Source organism: Clavelina lepadiformis, chromosome 5 (genome assembly GCF_947623445.1).
Source record: "Clavelina lepadiformis chromosome 5, kaClaLepa1.1, whole genome shotgun sequence".
Taxonomy (NCBI): Eukaryota; Metazoa; Chordata; class Ascidiacea; order Aplousobranchia; family Clavelinidae; genus Clavelina; species Clavelina lepadiformis.
In genome coordinates, this window is record NC_135244.1 from 827985 (window position 1) to 846366 (window position 18382).

General features: G+C 37.0%; 5 protein-coding genes across 9 annotated transcripts; 1 reads left to right on the forward strand and 4 right to left on the reverse strand.

The window, feature by feature from the left end:
- Nucleotides 1-252: 252 nt before the first annotated feature.
- On the reverse strand, nt 253-2149 carry LOC143458756 (adhesion G-protein coupled receptor G6-like). The gene is made up of 8 exons (XM_076955611.1): nt 2126-2149; nt 2049-2081; nt 1863-1972; nt 1573-1798; nt 1269-1447; nt 902-1031; nt 582-756; nt 253-383 (listed from the first exon to the last, which is right to left on the reverse strand). Exons 1-8 carry the CDS (start codon nt 2147-2149, stop codon nt 274-276), a joined length of 987 nt encoding a protein of 328 aa, XP_076811726.1. The 3' UTR covers nt 253-273.
- Nucleotides 2145-3577, reverse strand: LOC143459764 (uncharacterized). Of its 3 annotated transcripts, none has more exons than XM_076957034.1 (6): nt 3375-3577; nt 3186-3262; nt 2967-3094; nt 2668-2817; nt 2368-2567; nt 2145-2211 (listed from the first exon to the last, which is right to left on the reverse strand). In XM_076957034.1, exons 1-6 carry the CDS (start codon nt 3519-3521, stop codon nt 2152-2154), a joined length of 762 nt encoding a protein of 253 aa, XP_076813149.1. In that variant the 5' UTR covers nt 3522-3577; the 3' UTR covers nt 2145-2151. The 3 variants fall into 3 exon arrangements, with proteins under 3 accessions (XP_076813149.1, XP_076813150.1, XP_076813148.1); XM_076957035.1 differs by having other exon boundaries at nt 2178-2267; XM_076957033.1 differs by having other exon boundaries at nt 2178-2567.
- A 402-nt stretch (nt 3578-3979) lies between these two features.
- Nucleotides 3980-5229, reverse strand: LOC143458757 (uncharacterized). Its single transcript, XM_076955612.1, has 3 exons — nt 5066-5229; nt 4577-4675; nt 3980-4155 (listed from the first exon to the last, which is right to left on the reverse strand). The coding sequence occupies exons 1-3, from the start codon at nt 5130-5132 to the stop codon at nt 3980-3982; spliced, it is 342 nt and encodes a 113-aa protein (XP_076811727.1). The 5' UTR covers nt 5133-5229.
- Nucleotides 5230-8671: 3442 nt separating this feature from the next.
- On the forward strand, nt 8672-10660 carry LOC143459818 (galectin-8-like). Its single transcript, XM_076957108.1, has 6 exons — nt 8672-9128; nt 9310-9351; nt 9439-9572; nt 9707-9786; nt 9862-10027; nt 10337-10660. Exons 1-6 carry the CDS (start codon nt 8930-8932, stop codon nt 10484-10486), a joined length of 771 nt encoding a protein of 256 aa, XP_076813223.1. The 5' UTR covers nt 8672-8929; the 3' UTR covers nt 10487-10660.
- Nucleotides 10661-12171: 1511 nt separating this feature from the next.
- On the reverse strand, nt 12172-17652 carry LOC143461169 (protein NLRC5-like). Of its 3 annotated transcripts, none has more exons than XM_076958986.1 (8): nt 17499-17652; nt 15571-15714; nt 15288-15356; nt 13855-15180; nt 13667-13756; nt 13299-13579; nt 13000-13191; nt 12172-12860 (listed from the first exon to the last, which is right to left on the reverse strand). In XM_076958986.1, exons 2-8 carry the CDS (start codon nt 15704-15706, stop codon nt 12810-12812), a joined length of 2145 nt encoding a protein of 714 aa, XP_076815101.1. In that variant the 5' UTR covers nt 15707-15714; nt 17499-17652; the 3' UTR covers nt 12172-12809. The 3 variants fall into 3 exon arrangements, with proteins under 3 accessions (XP_076815101.1, XP_076815102.1, XP_076815100.1); XM_076958987.1 differs by lacking the exon at nt 17499-17652 and adding an exon at nt 16164-16306; XM_076958985.1 differs by lacking the exon at nt 17499-17652 and having other exon boundaries at nt 15571-15733.
- Between the last annotated feature and the right edge of the window lie 730 nt (nt 17653-18382).

Genomic DNA, 18382 nt, shown 5'->3' on the forward strand with positions numbered 1-18382 from the left:
GTAAGTCAATGTCAAGTATACGTTTTCCAGTTTCGATTTACTAATTAAATTTGGCGGGAAAAAGACAACGATGTTACGAAAGTGTCTCTGGTGAGTGTTGAGCAAATCGAATCAACTTGTGTAGGTTTTCTTTGTCTTTTTAGGTTTTTGTTGTATCTAAAATAAAGTGAATTCTTAAGTCGAACAAACTCTTCTCTGCGATATGCTCGCACTCACAGCAGCACGAGCACCCTAAGATATAAAACTGTAGTATTTTGAATCTCTCTCACTTTTCTATTTGCTGCAACCGATGATGGTCGTTGGCGTGAGCTTAACAAAAGTTTCCTGAATACTTTCTCGGATTGCTTTCTTTCGTCCAATGGCAACAATGAAAAGTGAAAAACCTGACGTAATAAAACATTATCATGTGAGAAAATGAAAACAGATTTAAAAATAGAAAATAAAACATATATATATATACATAGATATACATTTAGCTACACCTGTTTTTCCTAAGTTGGTCACGGTTTTTAACGGATGGCTACCAGGATGGTGGTCACTTGTAATTGTAATAAAACCCACTAAGAACCACATAAACTTACCCTGCAGTGAGTTGAAGATGGTGAATATATAAGCAAATGCAAGGCTCACATCACTACTGTTAAAGATTAGGAATCCGAATATCCAGGTGATGCCGAACATCACAAACAAAATGACAGAGAACTTTAAACGTCGTTTCGCTTCTTTGTATTGTTGTTTATTTTTATTACGAGTAACCTATATATATTTATGCACATTTAACCTATATTTATAATTAAAATCGTTATAGAATAACTATACATAGGTTTTGGGTTCACTTAGCAGATTTCAATATTTTTGGACAACAACAACGTTTTAGCAGTTTTAAGCCTCAAAGACTCACCTTTTCTCCAGGTCTCTTTTTCGAGAAAAAGCTGATGACTGACCAAAGATAAAGCAATAAGTTGCAGGATAAAACAATCGCAGCCGGGATTATCACCAAGTACAACATCATGTCGGGAACTATCCAGCATCTTGTAAGAATATTCCATCGATCATATTTAATAACGTAAACGTCGCAATGAAACTTTCCAATATTATAACGTTGTCGCTCACAACAGAAATTAGTTAGTTTACATAAAAGCAGCCTATAGTGTGAATTTGTGCGAACTCTTATTGTCGAAACGTTATTTGTTCACTTTTCATGTAATAGGTGTTATTTGTATGCTGCAATAAATTTCAATGCTAGGAATGATTAATTATCGACTAACCTAAATTTTCCTTCTATTGTTGTTATCTTCTTAGTGGTGACATCGTTAACTTGACCTGCGTACCACTGTGGTTTGAGTGTGGCGACCAACCCAACTAGAACAACTGGCAACCCCCAGCCAAGGCATAAAAATGATATTACGAACTTTTTGGAGGAGAAAGTTGTCTTGAAATGTATAGGCTGAAGAGTAAATTAATATAAAGCAAGTTGAAACAAAATTAATTTGAAATATCCAAGCAAACCAAGGTTTTGACAAGATCGTTGTTCGTCACAAACTGCTGTTTTACAAGTAAAGGATTGATCACATTTATAATGGAAATGAAAACAGGAACAGCTTGAGCAAACATCCATAAAAATGCGCTGATCAGTGCAAAGTGAAGAGTTCCTGCCACTGCTTTGCACTTCCCCTCATCCGATCTTACTCCTGGAATTTCACTGATCAGGATTAAAATGTTGAGGAGGAAAAGAGAAAACGAAAGATTCAACATCACAAACTTTGTGCTTTGTCTCATCTGAACTTTGACAGATTTCCTGCAAGAAAATTAACTTGGGTAAATGTATTGTTAAAATAAGACATCAGGTGGTAAATACAAACCATGTGATGAGTAGAGCAATGATCGTCAACAAGCTTGCAATTCCTGATATTGAACAACCAACATAGGTAAGAATATCAAGTCCTCTGTTGTCAGTGATATTACCAAATGCCTAGAGATACAGTAGATACATTAGTTAAATTAATACAAAATCATTGGAAAATTATTTTATGAAGAGGTTTGCTCACGAAAAGGGATGCAAAGTTGGTCAGATGATTGCACTCGCAACGCAACAATTGCTCTGATGAAGATAACTTGGTGCAACCTTCTGAGGACCAATAAGATCCATCTTCAACCCAAAATCCACAAAACCAAAGACGATGAACCAAAGACAGATGGCATTTGAAGACTCTAATACAGGAAAGAGGAGACGAAGATGCAGAACGTATTCATATGATAGTTGCCCGCTGATTTCAAAAGGTGAAATTTTTAACTGACAAGTACTTTTAAAATGTTATTTACATGGAGAACTGATATTAGAAGCACGCGTGTAAGTAATGACGTCACCTCATTCATTTCAAAGGAAATTTGAATCTTTTCAGTAAAATTTTCTGTGGTATTTTCAGGATCCAAAATTGTTGCAGAAAGTATGACATAAGAATTTACAATTGATTTTTCAAAACCATGTTTATCTTTGATTTTATTCATTGATGAGTTTGCATTAAACAAACTGTCACCGAGAAAGCTATAAAAGCTAACCTTTCCGTCTGTACAAATAAATGCTGATGTAACCATTTAGATTTAAACCAAGCACAAAAAATTTAAATTTTTAGAAAAATTGTCAACCTTCAGTAAACACCAAGTCACCTTTGCTTTTATCAATAATTTGATAGGGAACAAAAATTGATGTTTGGTTTATAATTTTGTCTTCAAAGTAGAGTGAAAAACTGTAATTACTAAAGAATTTTCCTGTATTGGGTTGAAAGGCGGCTCTCAATCCAACTCCAAAACCATGATCTGTTCCGCATTGAATATAAAACACCAAGTAAATCAAGCATTGTCTTTACAATTGAACCATAATGGAATTAAAACATTTGAAATAAAATCAAAACGTGGAATATAAGGAATGTAATTTTCAGCCAAGACTCAATAACAACCAACACAACCTTTATCTGACGAGTTTGCTTCTGGTAAGTTTACAACAGCCACGAAAATATTTGGTGTCGTTGCATTAAATACTTCTCCGTCACTCACGTTCACTTTTTGAGCAACCTGGTCCAGTATTCTGAGTAGTCTACAAACAAACATTTGTCTGATTGATTCATCAAAAAATATATTATATAACGATGCAAGTAGAGCTACGACACACAAATCGTCGACTCGACCTCATTGTTATTTTCTTGGTCAAGTTATTTGTTGACGCAGCTAAATTTCCGACAGCTTTCACGTATTTAGAAGAATTCTGCAACAGATTAAAAATACGTAAAAAGCGAATTATATGTACAGAGTAGCATTATTCCAGATCCTACGCAAATGCTCAAAATTCGATTTCTAATTTATGCTTTCACAAAGACCTCTTTAGTTATTGATGTTGCCGCCGAAACAACTGATTCAAAATAAGTGAATGTGCAGTTCTTGAAATTGCAGGCAGCTGATTTAACAAAAAGCTCCGTAATTAATGAAGCGGAATTTGATTCAGTTATTGAAACATTCGATTCCATATTGCCGCCGATTTCCAACTTCCGGTTTCCCAAACTATACTGACTAACGTTTTCTAAATTTCCTTGAAAATGCGTTGAGTTTATTGATTAGATTTGATACAACGAAATAGAAATTCAACGTTGTGATATTAATTTCAACCAAGTACGTTTAATCTGCAAAATTTTCTTATATGTTATGAGACTTACTGCGAAATTTTATTTCATCCAAAATAACAACAACTTCATGCCCCGTAATATGAAATATGAAAGTGCCACCATTTACCAAAATTTTCACTTCTTTCCAAGAACGCTGCTGCTTTTTTGCTTCCCAAATTACTTCCCTAAAAGTGATTGAAATATTTGCCTGAGGTTTGAAGCAGATATCCAGTTTTACTTGATGTAATGCGTAGATAGAAAGGTTGCAACATGATTTTAATATGAAAACATGAGCTACGGTCATATTTTGGAAAATTGTCAACTCACTCATTTTCGGAATTTGTTTTCTTTAACTGGAAAAAACCAACCAAATCAGAAATGTAATTTGGGTCATCCGTCGATATTCGGTAATAAAAACTCAACTCCATTGTCTCATTTGATTTCAGTTTAATTGTCAAAGTTGCCGGAGTCCCAGTTAACCATTTTCCAATGAAACTTGCTGAAAAATGTATGAAAATGAAAAAAATGTAAAAACAAAAGGCACACGGAAATGAGATTGTAATATTTGTCTTCGGACTGAGAAAAGGAAGGAAGTCTTGAACTTGTAAATATTTTCTCTGCGTCAAACTCCAGTTACCGCGCAGCTTGTTTGTATGCATCGTCCGAGGAGTATTAATGTTTGTTTTGTTTCTTTTTGCTTGGATGGTTTGTTGGCTGCACGTATAATTTAACCCAAAACTGTAACATTTTCCCGAGCCACAGAGGATTTGAACGGTCATCCCTGCCTTGTCCGATGACATCCTACGTAGTGCAACGATGACGTAGCCAAGCTTCTAACCCGTTTTGCTTACTTGCAATTCCGACACACTTCACTGATCGCACTAAAGAATCATAAAATTGGTACCAGAAAATTAACTCACTACCGGCTGCTGCAAGTTCAGAATAGTTGTTATACCGGTCCCATCCATCATTCTTGTATCCACAGAACGGGTCATCATCGTTTTCAAATCCGCAATAACCTACAGAAAAGCAGCAGATTATGAAAACAATATTGCAACATGAAAGGTCAAGTTGAAAGTTAAGGAGTAAACTATATAGTAATGTGTAATAAATTATTAGAATTAAAAATTCAAACAAGTATGTCCCTATCCTTACCCAATGCTAATACCAACACCCATATGACTGATCTAAACACGATAACTGAAGTACTATTTTGCGCAACGTAAGGTAAAGAGTTAATTCTCTGTTAAACGGTTTTTCATAATACCAAGTGGTTAACAGTTATCGCCCAAAGTCTTTTTCAAATACAGTATTCCGTTTATGACGGCAATAATGACGTAAGAGCACAAAATCAGTAGCCGTGACCGGTGACATACGATCTAGATGAGACAAAAAAAGACCTCACTCACACGACTGAGCTTGAGTCGATGAAGTAAAAAACATGATGAGAAACAATGAAGGCAGAATTGTCTTCATCGCAGGTGAGTTCGGATTCTTTTTTTAAATCAAGGAACAGAATTTTAACCTGTAATTGCAAAACTGCGATGAGGACTGTACAAAATAGTTTTATTGTTGAAACATTCTTTGGGTTGACTCTGGAATATTTCACAATTATCAGGAAAATAAACCGAAATTTTCAAGAAGAAAATAAAGAAAAGTTTTCGAACAATCTTTCAGTTTTTATTTGCAAGCTTTACAATTTGTTGTAATCGCTTTAGTCTTTGCCTGTTGGCTGCCGCTAGCTATATATAGTTATAACTACAGTTATAACAATATTTTCTCTGCTAATCTACTGGACAATGGAACTTAAGAAACAATTGCTGAATAATGGAATGATAGCGTGTATATACATAGAGTATATACCGGATATCGCGTAGAGATTGACTCTTCTAAAAAGAAAAACTAAAAGTCTCGTTTTTACACACCAATATATATTGTGCTTGATATCATGGGATGACGTCATTCACGTTCCTGGTTGCTGACAGATTTATTATCATAGCATGCGCGATTATTTTACAGCAGGCAACATTAGCTACGCAATTTCATTGCAAACATTTTCCGATTCAACCTGTTTTAAAAAGACAGTTTATAATTAAAAGTTCATTTATTTTGTCTTTAAACGGTTTAGAAGTTTTATTTCTCTCGTGATGATGCTGATGCAAGGTCAAGCAAACAAAAGCGGAAACAACCGCAAATTTTTAATTCCATTCGAACGACATGAGGCAGTATATGACTAATGCATGTTTGTTGTCGTAACCTCAAGTCCTTAACCTGTGATGAAACTCATGTTTGACCCAAGCGTTCCATTTCCTATTATGAGAGAACGTCTTTTGAATGAGCTGTAAAGGTTTTTCGAAAACAAATAATTTTCAAAAATCAATTATGTTGTTATAACCCTTGGTAAATCTTATACTTACGTCGTCCGCAAATAAACGAAATGAAGGTGAGGGAATTCCCATTTCCACGTCATGAACTAAATGCAATTACGTGCAACGACGTCATTTAGAAACACGTTTGTGAAAAAGTCATGGGAATATTCGTGATAAGGGTTTCATGAGGACAAACCATTTTCTTTTCACAGTACTTTGGGCACTACAGACAAACACTGCAAGACGTGACCAATGCATATGACAAAGTTGCACAGCGTGATGCCTCCTAAAATATGTCAACAGTGCTTAGAATGTAAAACAATCCACAACTTCTGTTATGGCTGCCTCAAACATACATTCATTACGTTTTTCACTTGATTATTATTTTAATTGTCGAACAAAATATTATATATATACAATAGCTTAATAATTATATAAACTTATAACATATACATTATATGATATATTGATGATGATATATTTTAATTTTTAATTTGATGTCATAATTGCAACGGCACTGCCTTTCAGAAACAGCCTGTACGTGACGTAGAAGCCTGCACGTGACCGAGATCTTGTGTTCTCGCTGCATCAATCTGACATTTCCTGGTAATGTGAGTCTCTACGTTGGGGAAATCCCTTCTTCGAAACTTAGGGTATGCCGCTATAAAGAGATATGGAATCACTGATCACGAGTTAACGTTCGCCAAACGACAACAATTCTAGTCGATTTTAATGACAGAGGGGCGTGGCCTATCCAAAATGAAAGCTCCGATTGCAAAATTATTTTTAACTGCCCGTCAATCAATAACATATGTAAGGCCCATCGCAAATTGCTGAAAGCAAGTACAGATTCAAACTGAAGTTTTACATTTCCTTATAAGAGATTATATTGCTACTGGGCAAAATATTCATGCGTTGATGAATGATTAATAATTGTAACAATGCACGTAAAAATAATGCGCTAACATGAATAACTAACATGCCTCGCCCAAAGTGAAAGCGACTAGCGCAGTCGCCCTGTTATAGAGAACAAGCAAACAAAACTGACGTAAATCATCAATAACGCAAATAGTCGTTAGAGGAAAAACTCTCATAATAGAAATCTAACCAATATCTAGATTCTAGAGCGAGTATATGTTTGAACACACCACATGTCCACTTGATACTCGTATATTTGACTGGAATGTTCGACACAGTGGGCACATGTCAGCATAGAATTTAGAAGCAGAACGTTAGTAGGTTTAAGTTAAAAAGTTGCTTTCAGTCTAGCGCAGAAATACAAAAGCAGTTGACGTCACTATTTGAGTAGCTGGGGGCTAACTAGACCAGCTGCTTTAATATAATGTGTAGCTATCAATGAGACACAAGGTCTTATATCTAAGCAAAATACACTCAAAATACTGTATGAGATTTATTTTAGAATTATCAAAGTCGAGGTTGATGGGGAGTGATATTTGGTTTATGTTTTCATAACAACCTCCATGTTTCCTTTGTTTAAGAGAAAAATGTCAGATTAATTATTATTACCAGCAGGACGCAAGACATACTGACAAGTTGTTTTGCATAAAATGTGACAAAGTATTAATTACATATGGAATACAGATAAGGGAGTGATTTTTGTGATTCTAATTATACAGGTATAAGGTTATAAAACAACAAACTTACAAATTACTTGCGATGCCTTTCCTGCGCATTACTATGAAATGTTTTCCGTGGAACGGTGCTGATTATGTGCACAACAAGAGCGCTGTAGGCTTACTATCTGCATCGTCTGAGTTGACTGGCGATCTAAAAGAAAGTATTGAAACCGCGATCAACGAACTAGCTTGTAGTGAAAACCAGAAGGTGACCGTTGAAAGAGGATCGACATATTGCGAAATAAAATCTCGAAATTACCCTTCAGCCAAGATGCGAGGTTTTGTCGAAAATTCACTTTTCGTGAAATTATCGGACGTGTTGGAGGAGCATAGATGGCATTTCACGAACGAGTCGCGAATTGAAAGTCAGAATCTTGTCACGTGGACATTCAAGCACGTTTGACTCTGAAAGCAGCTTTTTTGAAACTGGAGTTTCATTTTAATTTCTTTTATGTAATTAGTTTATTCAATTCCAAATTATTTTTCGGCAGGAACTTGATTGTTCATTTCCATAATTTGCAACTATATTTGATGTTCCACGCACAAGACCGCAAAAATAAACTTCAATTCTGTATAATCTTCTGAATGCAATAATTATTATTCTGAACAACTTGAGCGATGTCGTCTACGAAAAGATGTGAACGTCTCCTTCATATTTTCTTTGTCCCGTTCTTGTGTTTTCATGAAGTCAAAACAAATCACATGTTCAATGACTATCATATCATATCATATCATGATCAAATAAATTACCACTGCAAGACGTGGTTAATGCATGTGACGCAATCCCACAGCGCGATGCTTCTTTTAAATTTGTCAACAATGTTCAGTAACCAAAACGGTCACGACATTGTTGTAAGAATTATTCATGAAAATAGCTTGTCAGCACATTGATAAAACCAGAACAATTTTCGGCTCATACGCATTACGCAGTTGATGCGATTTTGCTTATGCAGCTTATATTAACACGGACATACGACACGGAAGGAAACATTATTATTGCAAGCATAGGGCATACAAGCAGCTTGTATCAAGTTAACTTGCAGAGTAAAATTTAAAGTTGTTTTCTCGATACAAAGGCTTTTCAGTGTGTTAATGCATTTTATTTTATCAATTTGACAAATCAATTTGAACCAGCAACTAAATAATAAAAATTTCGTATTTTAATGTGCTGTAAATATAATTTCGTGTGTATTTAGCAAGATTAAAATAGTTTAGTAAGACTACTCGAAAATTGTTTCTAATCAGTGCCTAATAGTAACAAAGCGAAATGCATTTGAGTTTATCATTGATAAGTTTTTTGGTGGCGACATGCATCGGCCAAGATTCCTTCACATGCAGAAGGTCAGACCAAGAGCAAAATGTTGTCCCAATACAGGGGATTCCCGGAAAAAGGGGTCCTGTTGGATTGAAAGGGTCAAAAGGAGAACCAGGGGTGGCTGATGACAATGAAGTGGACTTTATCAAAAGTAAATTTTGTTTTTTACGCCTCACTAACAAGATATGCTCAGAAACACATTGTTACGTATATACTGGTATACACGCATCCACTTGATGTGCATGTGCATGTGGATGTGATTAAATGGTAGAGCTTAGCTGAGATGTGAGGAACTTGTGTCGTCACAATACTTAAATTGTGAGGTTTTGCAGGTCAGTTGGTTTCCTTGCAGCAACAACTAGAAGCTCTCAGAAGTAATTATCGTAATTTTGTTTTATAACTGATTAAGTGACGTTGTTTTCACGCAAGTAATTCGGTGAATAAAGTAGATGTAATTTCAGAGAAGCCAACGAATTGTTCTGAAGTTAATGCACCGGATCGTACAAACGGGTTCTACGAAACATCTGCTTATATTGGATGCAGTTGTCGTTTGGAATTCTGTGACTTTTCATCTCCAGGAGAAAGAAAATTTTGGGTATTTATTGCTTCTGTTTATTAATGGTAATCGCTTGCGTAGCCATAAATATAACATTAAAGTTGGTTTAACACCCAATCTGGTATGTATTGTACCATATTTGGAAATGAAAATGAAAGATCTTTCTTATGAAGGGGTCACACATTCGTCTTCCTTTTGACTCCTTCATTGGACATTCCGTGGTGATTATTGGCAAACCGACAGCGGACCAGTGGTAAGGGCAAGCCATATCAAGTTTTGACGTTTGAAACTTTTTCGATTTTTACAAAAGCTGAATATTTTCATGCAGGTTTGTGATTAATCTTTTTCTTTCGACGGATTTCTTAAACCTACATTTCAAGGCGATGCCAAGTCAGAATTGGATTGTCCGAAATACTTTCGCGAACGGGGCCTGGGGTCATGAAGAAAGGGATCTAGGTGTCCCGTACCCGTTTGCTCTTAACCGACAATTTAAGGTGACCATGATTAGCTTGACTGGGCCAGTTTATCCACGTTGCTGTAGATTCCGCTTTGAATACGCGGAAGTCGTTCAGGCTTCGTTATGCCTTTGTGATGTATTGGTGTGATACAATTATTTCAAAATGAACTTTTTTTGTGTGGTTCAAGCAGCGTCTTAACATATCATTATGACAACACAGCATCTTAACGGTTGCATTTGTATAACCTATGTAGGACTCCAAAGGTGGTAATGTGTTGTTCTTACTGAAAACCACAACGACCATGAAATGCTGATTACATTTAACAATAATTATTGTTGTTTTTAGCTGAAATTCTCGGTAAACGAAGGAGGTTTCCGTGTCTACCTCGACGATGCTCATCTCCTCAATTACGCGCATCGCCATCGATCTTGGACCGACATTAAGTTCTTTCATGCGCACGGCGCCGTCAGCATCGAAAGAATGTGGGTGGAATAATCGACAATGTAAACTGTAAACGACTTTATTTTAAGAAACTCGTCACTTTATTCTCTCTTCAATTGAAAACCGAGGTCATATATATCTACTGTATAAACGATTAGTATCTACTTAGAGTTAAATCATTTACAATATGTAGCTTGCTAACAAAAATACTAATAAACCATCCTTTGTGACCTAATTAAGAGGGTGTGTGTTCATCAATGGTCAAAGAACCACACTTGTCCTCAGGCTGCAAGTCAACACTCCAGGGAAGTGAACCATAACTTACATTACCATAACAAAGTTATGTTGGTCCAGTGAGGCCAAGAATAGACCAGGTCCTGGCAGTCAAAAGTGAACAGTAAAAATTGCAATGACTTAATTTGACTTAATAGCAGACATTTTGTGCAAATAGCATTGCAACCCGCACACTTCCGAAATGTATTGTAAAGTGCAGTGATTAGTATTCCAAACTTAGAAGGCTCAAAAAACTTTTTGGGTTTATCAAAGTCAAATCTGTTTCCTAGCCATTGATATATGCAAAGTTAGCCTTTATTTACGCAAAACGTTGGCTACAAACCAGTAAGTGCTTTTGCGAACTTCAGACCCCACCTTATGCGACCGTACATATCAACCCCTAAACACCACAGATCAAACCCCAAGTGTCTTAAAAATCACATTAAAAACGTTGTTTTGCTGTATCCAGTGTGTAGCGCATATGTCCTTTCCAACGAGCCACCATGTTAGCTAAAACTTTACTTCAGACACATTCTCATGGAAAATTCTTGTAACTTTGCTCGGAGATCATTTTTCTCTTCTCAATCCTGCTTTGGGTATTCCCCACCTATTTTCTGTTTTTCGTTTCTTCAGCAAACAATAGAAACAATATAATCCTAGCCAACATCTTCGGGTACAGCTGATCAAAATTCACCAGGACTTGAAAACGTAGAAAAGTTTATGAAATATTTTCTTTGTTTTTTTCTGTGAACAGTATTTTCTTTCTCAACAACAGCAAAAACGTCATCGTGGAATTTCTCTAACAGAGATGTCGGCCTAAATAAACATATCAAGAGGAAGTTCATGTTTGTAGTAGATTAATTTTTTTTCTGTGTGAAATAAGTCTGACCGAGGGATCATGTAACTTTGATTTGATTCGGTTGATGACCACTTTTCGTTGGTTACCGGCAAACCTTAAACCCGACATATTTTTGTGAATATGTCGCAGGTGTCACCGAACAAAATGCTTTAATTTTAGTGTTTTTGAAAGTGATTGACAAATGATTGTTTTAACTCGGCTTTCTGTTAAAATTTTATATTGACTTGAAGAAAACATGACGCTTTTCACGTCGAGGCCGTTCACTTTCACAAGTTATTTGTCCAAAATATTTTCATTATCGGCTCTTATCAGCAGTAGAAAGCAAACTGAGGGCCAATATCCGTTTGCTTCTAACCCACCATTAATGACCACGCAGAGTCTCAAGAGACAATGTACAAGTCAAAATGAGGACAAGCCAACGCCTTGTAGGCTCTTCTTATAAATTATTAACTACCGGTTGTGTGTTACCTTGCTACTCCAGCGTCTTGTGAATATTGGCGTAATGATATATTGCGCATACATTGGCGTAATAATGGCATGTATGACATTCATACAAAGACTCAAAATAAATAAATTACATTCTTTCAAGCAACTTCAAGCGGTGAAGCGAGGTTGGGTTGGGGTTTTATTTTGAGTCTAAGAATTTGCACTTCTGCTCTGAGAAGAAAACAAATATCACAAAACAACTAAAAATACAGAAGTAAGCGGTCGCTATAAGACAAGATTCTATTGTTCTTGGGGGAATGTTTAAAAATGTCACATTTTTAAGTCTTACGAATCCGGATTTGGCGTATTGGGAAAACTGGCTCAAAAATCAACACAACAAACAAAACTATCGAATCTCTGTAAATTTCAATTTTCTATTATTTCTTATTTCTCACGCCTACGCTTTTTTGTACAGTTTGTACATAGTTAAATAGAAAGAAACGAAAGGAACTGAAACAATGCTCATTATGTCGTACACAGAGCGAGAGTAAGCGCAGACCATATTAGGTTTTAAAATGGGTAAAAGTGCACGTATTACAATAGAACTAACTTTTGCAGATTATTGCTCATAGCGAACCGAGGATTGTCTGGAAAATGACCAAAACGATTTATTATCAGGCATTTTATGGGTATAAGGTTGCAGCACAATAAAACGCTCGGATTGAAAAATTACAAGACAGACACAAATACGACAGCAATAAACATTGCGCAGAATAAAAATGACATTAACATGTGCTGAGCAGTGGTGCGGTGATGAGTTCAGTTGTTTTTGCAGAAAGGGCGGTCGTCTCCAACCCAAACCTTTAAGTTCTGAAACAAAATTATTCAAAATGTTTAAAGTGGTGGAATGGATTTTACAATTGGAGAACACCAGGAACATTATATAAATATATATATAAATATATAGATATATAAGATAAGCAAAAAGAAATAAGCATCATGGTTATACCGGGTTTTCCAAGTTGTTCAAAGCATCTTGGATTTTCTCTTTCTCTTCCTCATTTGGTCGTTTCCTTCCTCCACGACCGTCAGTGAAGCAATAAATCATGCTCAAACGATCCGTCACAACCCTCAGCAAGCCAATTACGTCATCAAAGTTGATGGTGTCGAGGTCGTTGTAATCTATGATCATTCTTCCTATCTGAGGAGGCGACAAAACCACGACAATGAAATTGCATAAAGTTTTGGACCAGAAACATCGATGCGGTTGATTTAAAATGAGTGCAAATAAGCAAATTTGCATCTTACTTGTCCTGGTCTCATGTCTTTTATGACCGAAGCAATCCTTCGAAATAAATTGATCTTCAGTTCACAGAGGGAGAGACCGAGCCATTCCAGCTTGTGTGTGACTCGCTGTAAGACGAAGCAAAGAGAGGTGACTTGATTGGCGCCCAAGACCAGACTTGACATCTGTAATCTCGTAGGGAAGCATTTTGCTGCCGTGCTTGCCATAGACACACTATTTCCCTCTGAGACACAGCCATAAAGATCAAACAACTGATGACGATGCACAAGGTTTTCTGCTCCACCTGAGCTTAAAGCAAAGTTGATGAACTCCACTTCATCTTTTATAATTGTCTGCTTTGTCTTGCTCCGGGTATTAGACAAGTATTTACCTGAGGACAGCTGGTGAGGAGAGATGTTGGTCAACTTCTCAGTAAGTACATTAGATAAAAAGCTCCTCTTTGCAGGAAAACTCTCGGATGCTTGAAATGTTTTACAAAGAAATCAGTTGCAATGCGCACTATCCATGTTGAAGTTACAAAATCTTAATCATCAATAGAAAGCAAAATAGATCAAATACCTTCGTTGGGTCCCAAGTTAATCAGCAATCCGCACACAAATCGTCGTACGACCATCCAGTGGTCCTTAAAGAGCTCATTTTTTACAAACTCTTCAAATTCTTCCATTGCCATGTAATGGACGATGTGTAAAGCCGCGAACCACTCCTGGAAGGTTTGGTGGCAGAAGTAGAGCCTTGTGTCTCCATCGAACACTCTGTTGTTGATGAAACCCCTGTAAGTTACCAGCTGGATCACTATATCCTGCACTGTGCCAGGATCCAACCCAACTTCTCTCAATTGCTCGGGGGTGATGACGACCGTGTTATGGCTCGTGGCGAGAAATGCGAGCTTCCCGATTTGGAGAGCTAATTTCTGAAAACCTTCCATGCTTCGGTGGTTGTCGCTGTGTTTGAGGTTCTCCATGACTGTATGGAAAACCAGTGTGAGTGTGTTCCCAATCCTCGAAGAGGAAGCTTGATGAAGACAAGCTGAGATGATCAGTTGAAGCATCAGAGGATTGTGACAAAGAGGCACCAGGTGTTGCTCGTTGTTGTTCAGGTGACTCCATACCTCATCTGCTTTGGTACCGGCGTAGGCGTAGAAGAGCCGCTTCATGGAGTCGAACGTCATGTCACCGACAAAGTAAGTTGTGCTCGGTCTCAACTGCTTGGGCAGGAAAATGAGAGAATGCGGCCGGGAAGTAACGATCAGCTTGCAGTTTGGGAGAAAGTGTTTGTTGCAGAGGTTGGCGATCAGGTCTTGGACTGGTTGGGGTTTGTCGTACGCTTCCTTTGATGGGTTGCTGCAAATTGTGAACTCAGCCTGGTCAAAGCCGTCCAGGATCAACACAATGTTGTGATTGTGTTTCTTCAGCCAGGAAAATGCATTATCACAGGTGGCCTTTGCAAGACCAGGATACAGCTTGTTAATCAGTAGTTCTTGTAGTGTTAGTTTGTCCTTGTAGTTCATATCCATTAAACGCAAGTAAAAACACACTCGATTAGGCCATGTGCAAGACCTGGCCAACCGTTTACTACAAACGGTTTTTCCGGAGCCAGGATAGCCAACGAGGCTGACAAAACGAGATAAATTCTCTTCATTAAGCAAATCCTCAAGCTTGATTTCTTTCCCGGCGCGTTTGTTTTGATGTTTAGAGATTCGGTCAACAGGGTTGTATTCTTCCTTAGTCGGGGCTGCGTCACCGCCGTAGTAGGATATTTCGGTGATAGTTGGATGCACAATGGGGATGGCGCTGTCATCCGAAACATCGACTCCCTGTAGCTGCAAGTCTCTGTCTTTAAGGTGATGAAAATGAAGTTTGACGATTTCCTTTATGGCAAGTTCCTCTAAAGAAAGACGATTAAATTGACATCGGAACCAGTCATGTTGTTAATCAATGTTAGTTTTGACGGCATACGAAGATTATTGTGACGACATAATGAAGCAAACTAACCGCAATTGTCAAAGGAACTGATGTTTTCGTTTTGTTCCAGTGGTGGAACTGTTACATTGACCACCAGCCCTGTTATGACAATCAGTTAATAATTGACTTGAACTTTGCCCAGCGAACTTTGCGACAAACAGAAATAAATTATGACATCGTTTTTTCGGCACCTTGCTTACTAACCGAGTAGCCAATAAACAACTTGGATTAGGCTAATTTTCAATTTTTTGGTTGAATGATAAAGAAAAATTAAAAAAGACACTGAAGAAATATTACGATCATTTCACTTTACCTTGTATTATGACATCTGCTAGATTGACTTGCTCTGCACCAATGATACCATTATCAATGCGACTATTCTCGATGCTGGTGTTGCGGTTGATCGCACCGCATGGCATAGTTTGTTCACCGTTCACATTTTCATTCATAGTTTGTGCTGGTTACAAAAAAGAACTTACACTGAAAAAGCGGACACAAAAAATAAATTGCAATTGATAAAGTCTGCAACAAAACCCTTAACTAATGCACAAAGCTAAGCCTGAAGCCCTGATCGACAGGATCAATTTATCACGTGAAGCTCGCAGTGAGTTTCGCCTAGGATGTGTATAAGATGAGAGCCAAGCCTGGTGTATCCCCTCCCTAAAACTTTCTCTAAACACGTCATGCTACGCTTGAATGATTTTGTTCTAGCCTTCTACTCGAAGATTATGTTGGATCAAAAGTACAGAGCAGAAGTTAACCTAACTACTTCCAATAATAATTTACTGGAACAAGTTCACGAAAGTGAATTGCGAAGGGAACAATATTATAATTAGACATAACTTAATCGTATGAATTACCGGTATTTAATAGCAAGCCAGACTAGACGTTTAACTGAAAACTAACCTCGCAACGACGTTATTTAATGGCTCGAAGGTTTCGTGCAACACCGAAGTCTTTATGTTGTAAGCTCGGTCGCAATGAACAAACCGTTAAGCAGAAGCAACCCTCGCAATTTTTAATGTCAGGATGAGCAGTGACAAAAACACAAAAGCTTGGTCACGACGCCTTTCTCTATATAGCAGCATACGTCATCTGATACCCAAAGCTCACACAAACGTTTCAAAGCAATTTTCACTCACAACGCTCCAGAAGAGTGAAATTGAATTGCCTCTGAGCACTGTAAAATATATTTACTTATTCGTGGCAGTAACCTTCTGTGCTTTGATGCTTTGGCACGAAGGCTGTACAGTGTCCTCTGTACATTCAAAGCACACTGAGAACAAGAGAACGGAAAAATACAAAATTTAGCAAACAATAATAAAAAATATTAAAAAAATATTCTAGAACTTGCTGCTCAAGTCGAAAAATTGGTGCATTATGAGTCGACATATGCTTCTTTGTTATTCAACACATGGCCTACAATTGGATGAATTTTTGTTATTAACATGTAATGCCTAATCCTAGACACAGTAATTCAATTATATGCAACAAATATCAACGGTAACACAGAAAATGCAAAAATATCAAGTTTAATTCCTATTTCTATTGGATAAGTTTTATCAATATCGGCCTTTAACCTTATACTTGTAACCGCTGTTTCAAGTCAACTCAGTTAGTATTCTGAGACCACCTTCTGTGCTATCTGACCAAAGCACTCGCGACCTATATCAGCTATATATAACCTACTTGTAGCAACGCGCATTAGCTTGTTTACGATCATGGATGGATCCTGCCATGAAAAGTCCCTTTCTATACCAAACATTCCAAGCAATTTGCTCTAGTAGCTATTTCTACATTGTATGTGCTACGCCAGTAACAATACATCGTGTTTGCTATGAAAGTAAACTTTCCACCATTGTTCTACGTTTATATCGATCGATGCGCAACCATTTCTATTTGTATTGTGGCCATTCAGCTTCCCAGATTCTGCTCATATTGAAAAGACTATATCACACAACTGAAAGTCGTATCATTTTACAACAAAATACTACACATATGGTAAGGGTTTTGTCACTAAACGCAACAAGTCAATTTTAAATTGTGTTTGATTGTACTGTAGCATAAAATGTTGTCCGTTCCACAAATGCTACTTTTGTAACGAAAGAAAGCGCAAGATCCAATCGGCGATAACAGTTGAAGTGTCCACGAATCATCAATAATTTTAACTCATTCTACTTCACCACTAGCATCATACTGATTGTTATAAATAGCTGTAATGCATTCTAACAACTTTCTAACCTTCATACTACTGTAACTGATCGTTATGAACTAAGTCAATAGGTTTAAAAACTTTCATTGGTTCGGATTCTTCTGTGAACGGTTGAAGACGCTTCCAGGGAAATAAATTTACAACATAGTTTCTCAGTAAGAATGTGAACGAAAGTTAAACTTCAAATCTGTAAAACAAATGTTCAGCTCAGTTCAAAATTACCAACAGCCCAGAGAGACTTACTTGAAAAACGATGAATTTAAGGTTTCTTTACTTATTAAAAAGATTGGTCAAAATATCAGAGATACCGCAATTACAAAAAAATCAAGTATTGTGGATTGTGGCCAATTTTACGCGTGGCTCGTCATTCCCAGCTGGTCTTTGGTGACGAGCGGGTAAACAAACTTTCCCTATTTTCGCACAACGCTAAAGTTGATAAATATCTGATTTGAAGGTCTGAAAGCAAGAAAAAAAAACAGCACTACATACGGCCAATTTAGCGATTAGATTTTCGAACTGCATCCTCTTAAATATAGGGACAGGGAGTCTTTAGGTTCATCGAACTGATGCGTAACATCTTTAAAGGGAAATTGCCCACAGCCACTAAAAAGCAGAAACGATGCCAAAATAGAAAATAATTCCAAACGTCTAACATTGTTGCTGCTTGACTCAGATACAGATTTAATTTCTTCTGCCGATAATCGACTACTGTAATGCTTTAGAAAGATAAACATTTATCATTGAAACAACAACAGCAGTAGGCCTATATATACTGTGTATAGGCCTATAACAACAGCAGTAGGCCTATATATACTGTGTATAGGCCTATAACAACAGCAGTAGGCCTATATATACTGTGTATAGGACTATATATACTGTGTATAGGCCTATAGAATAACGATTATTGTTTTTT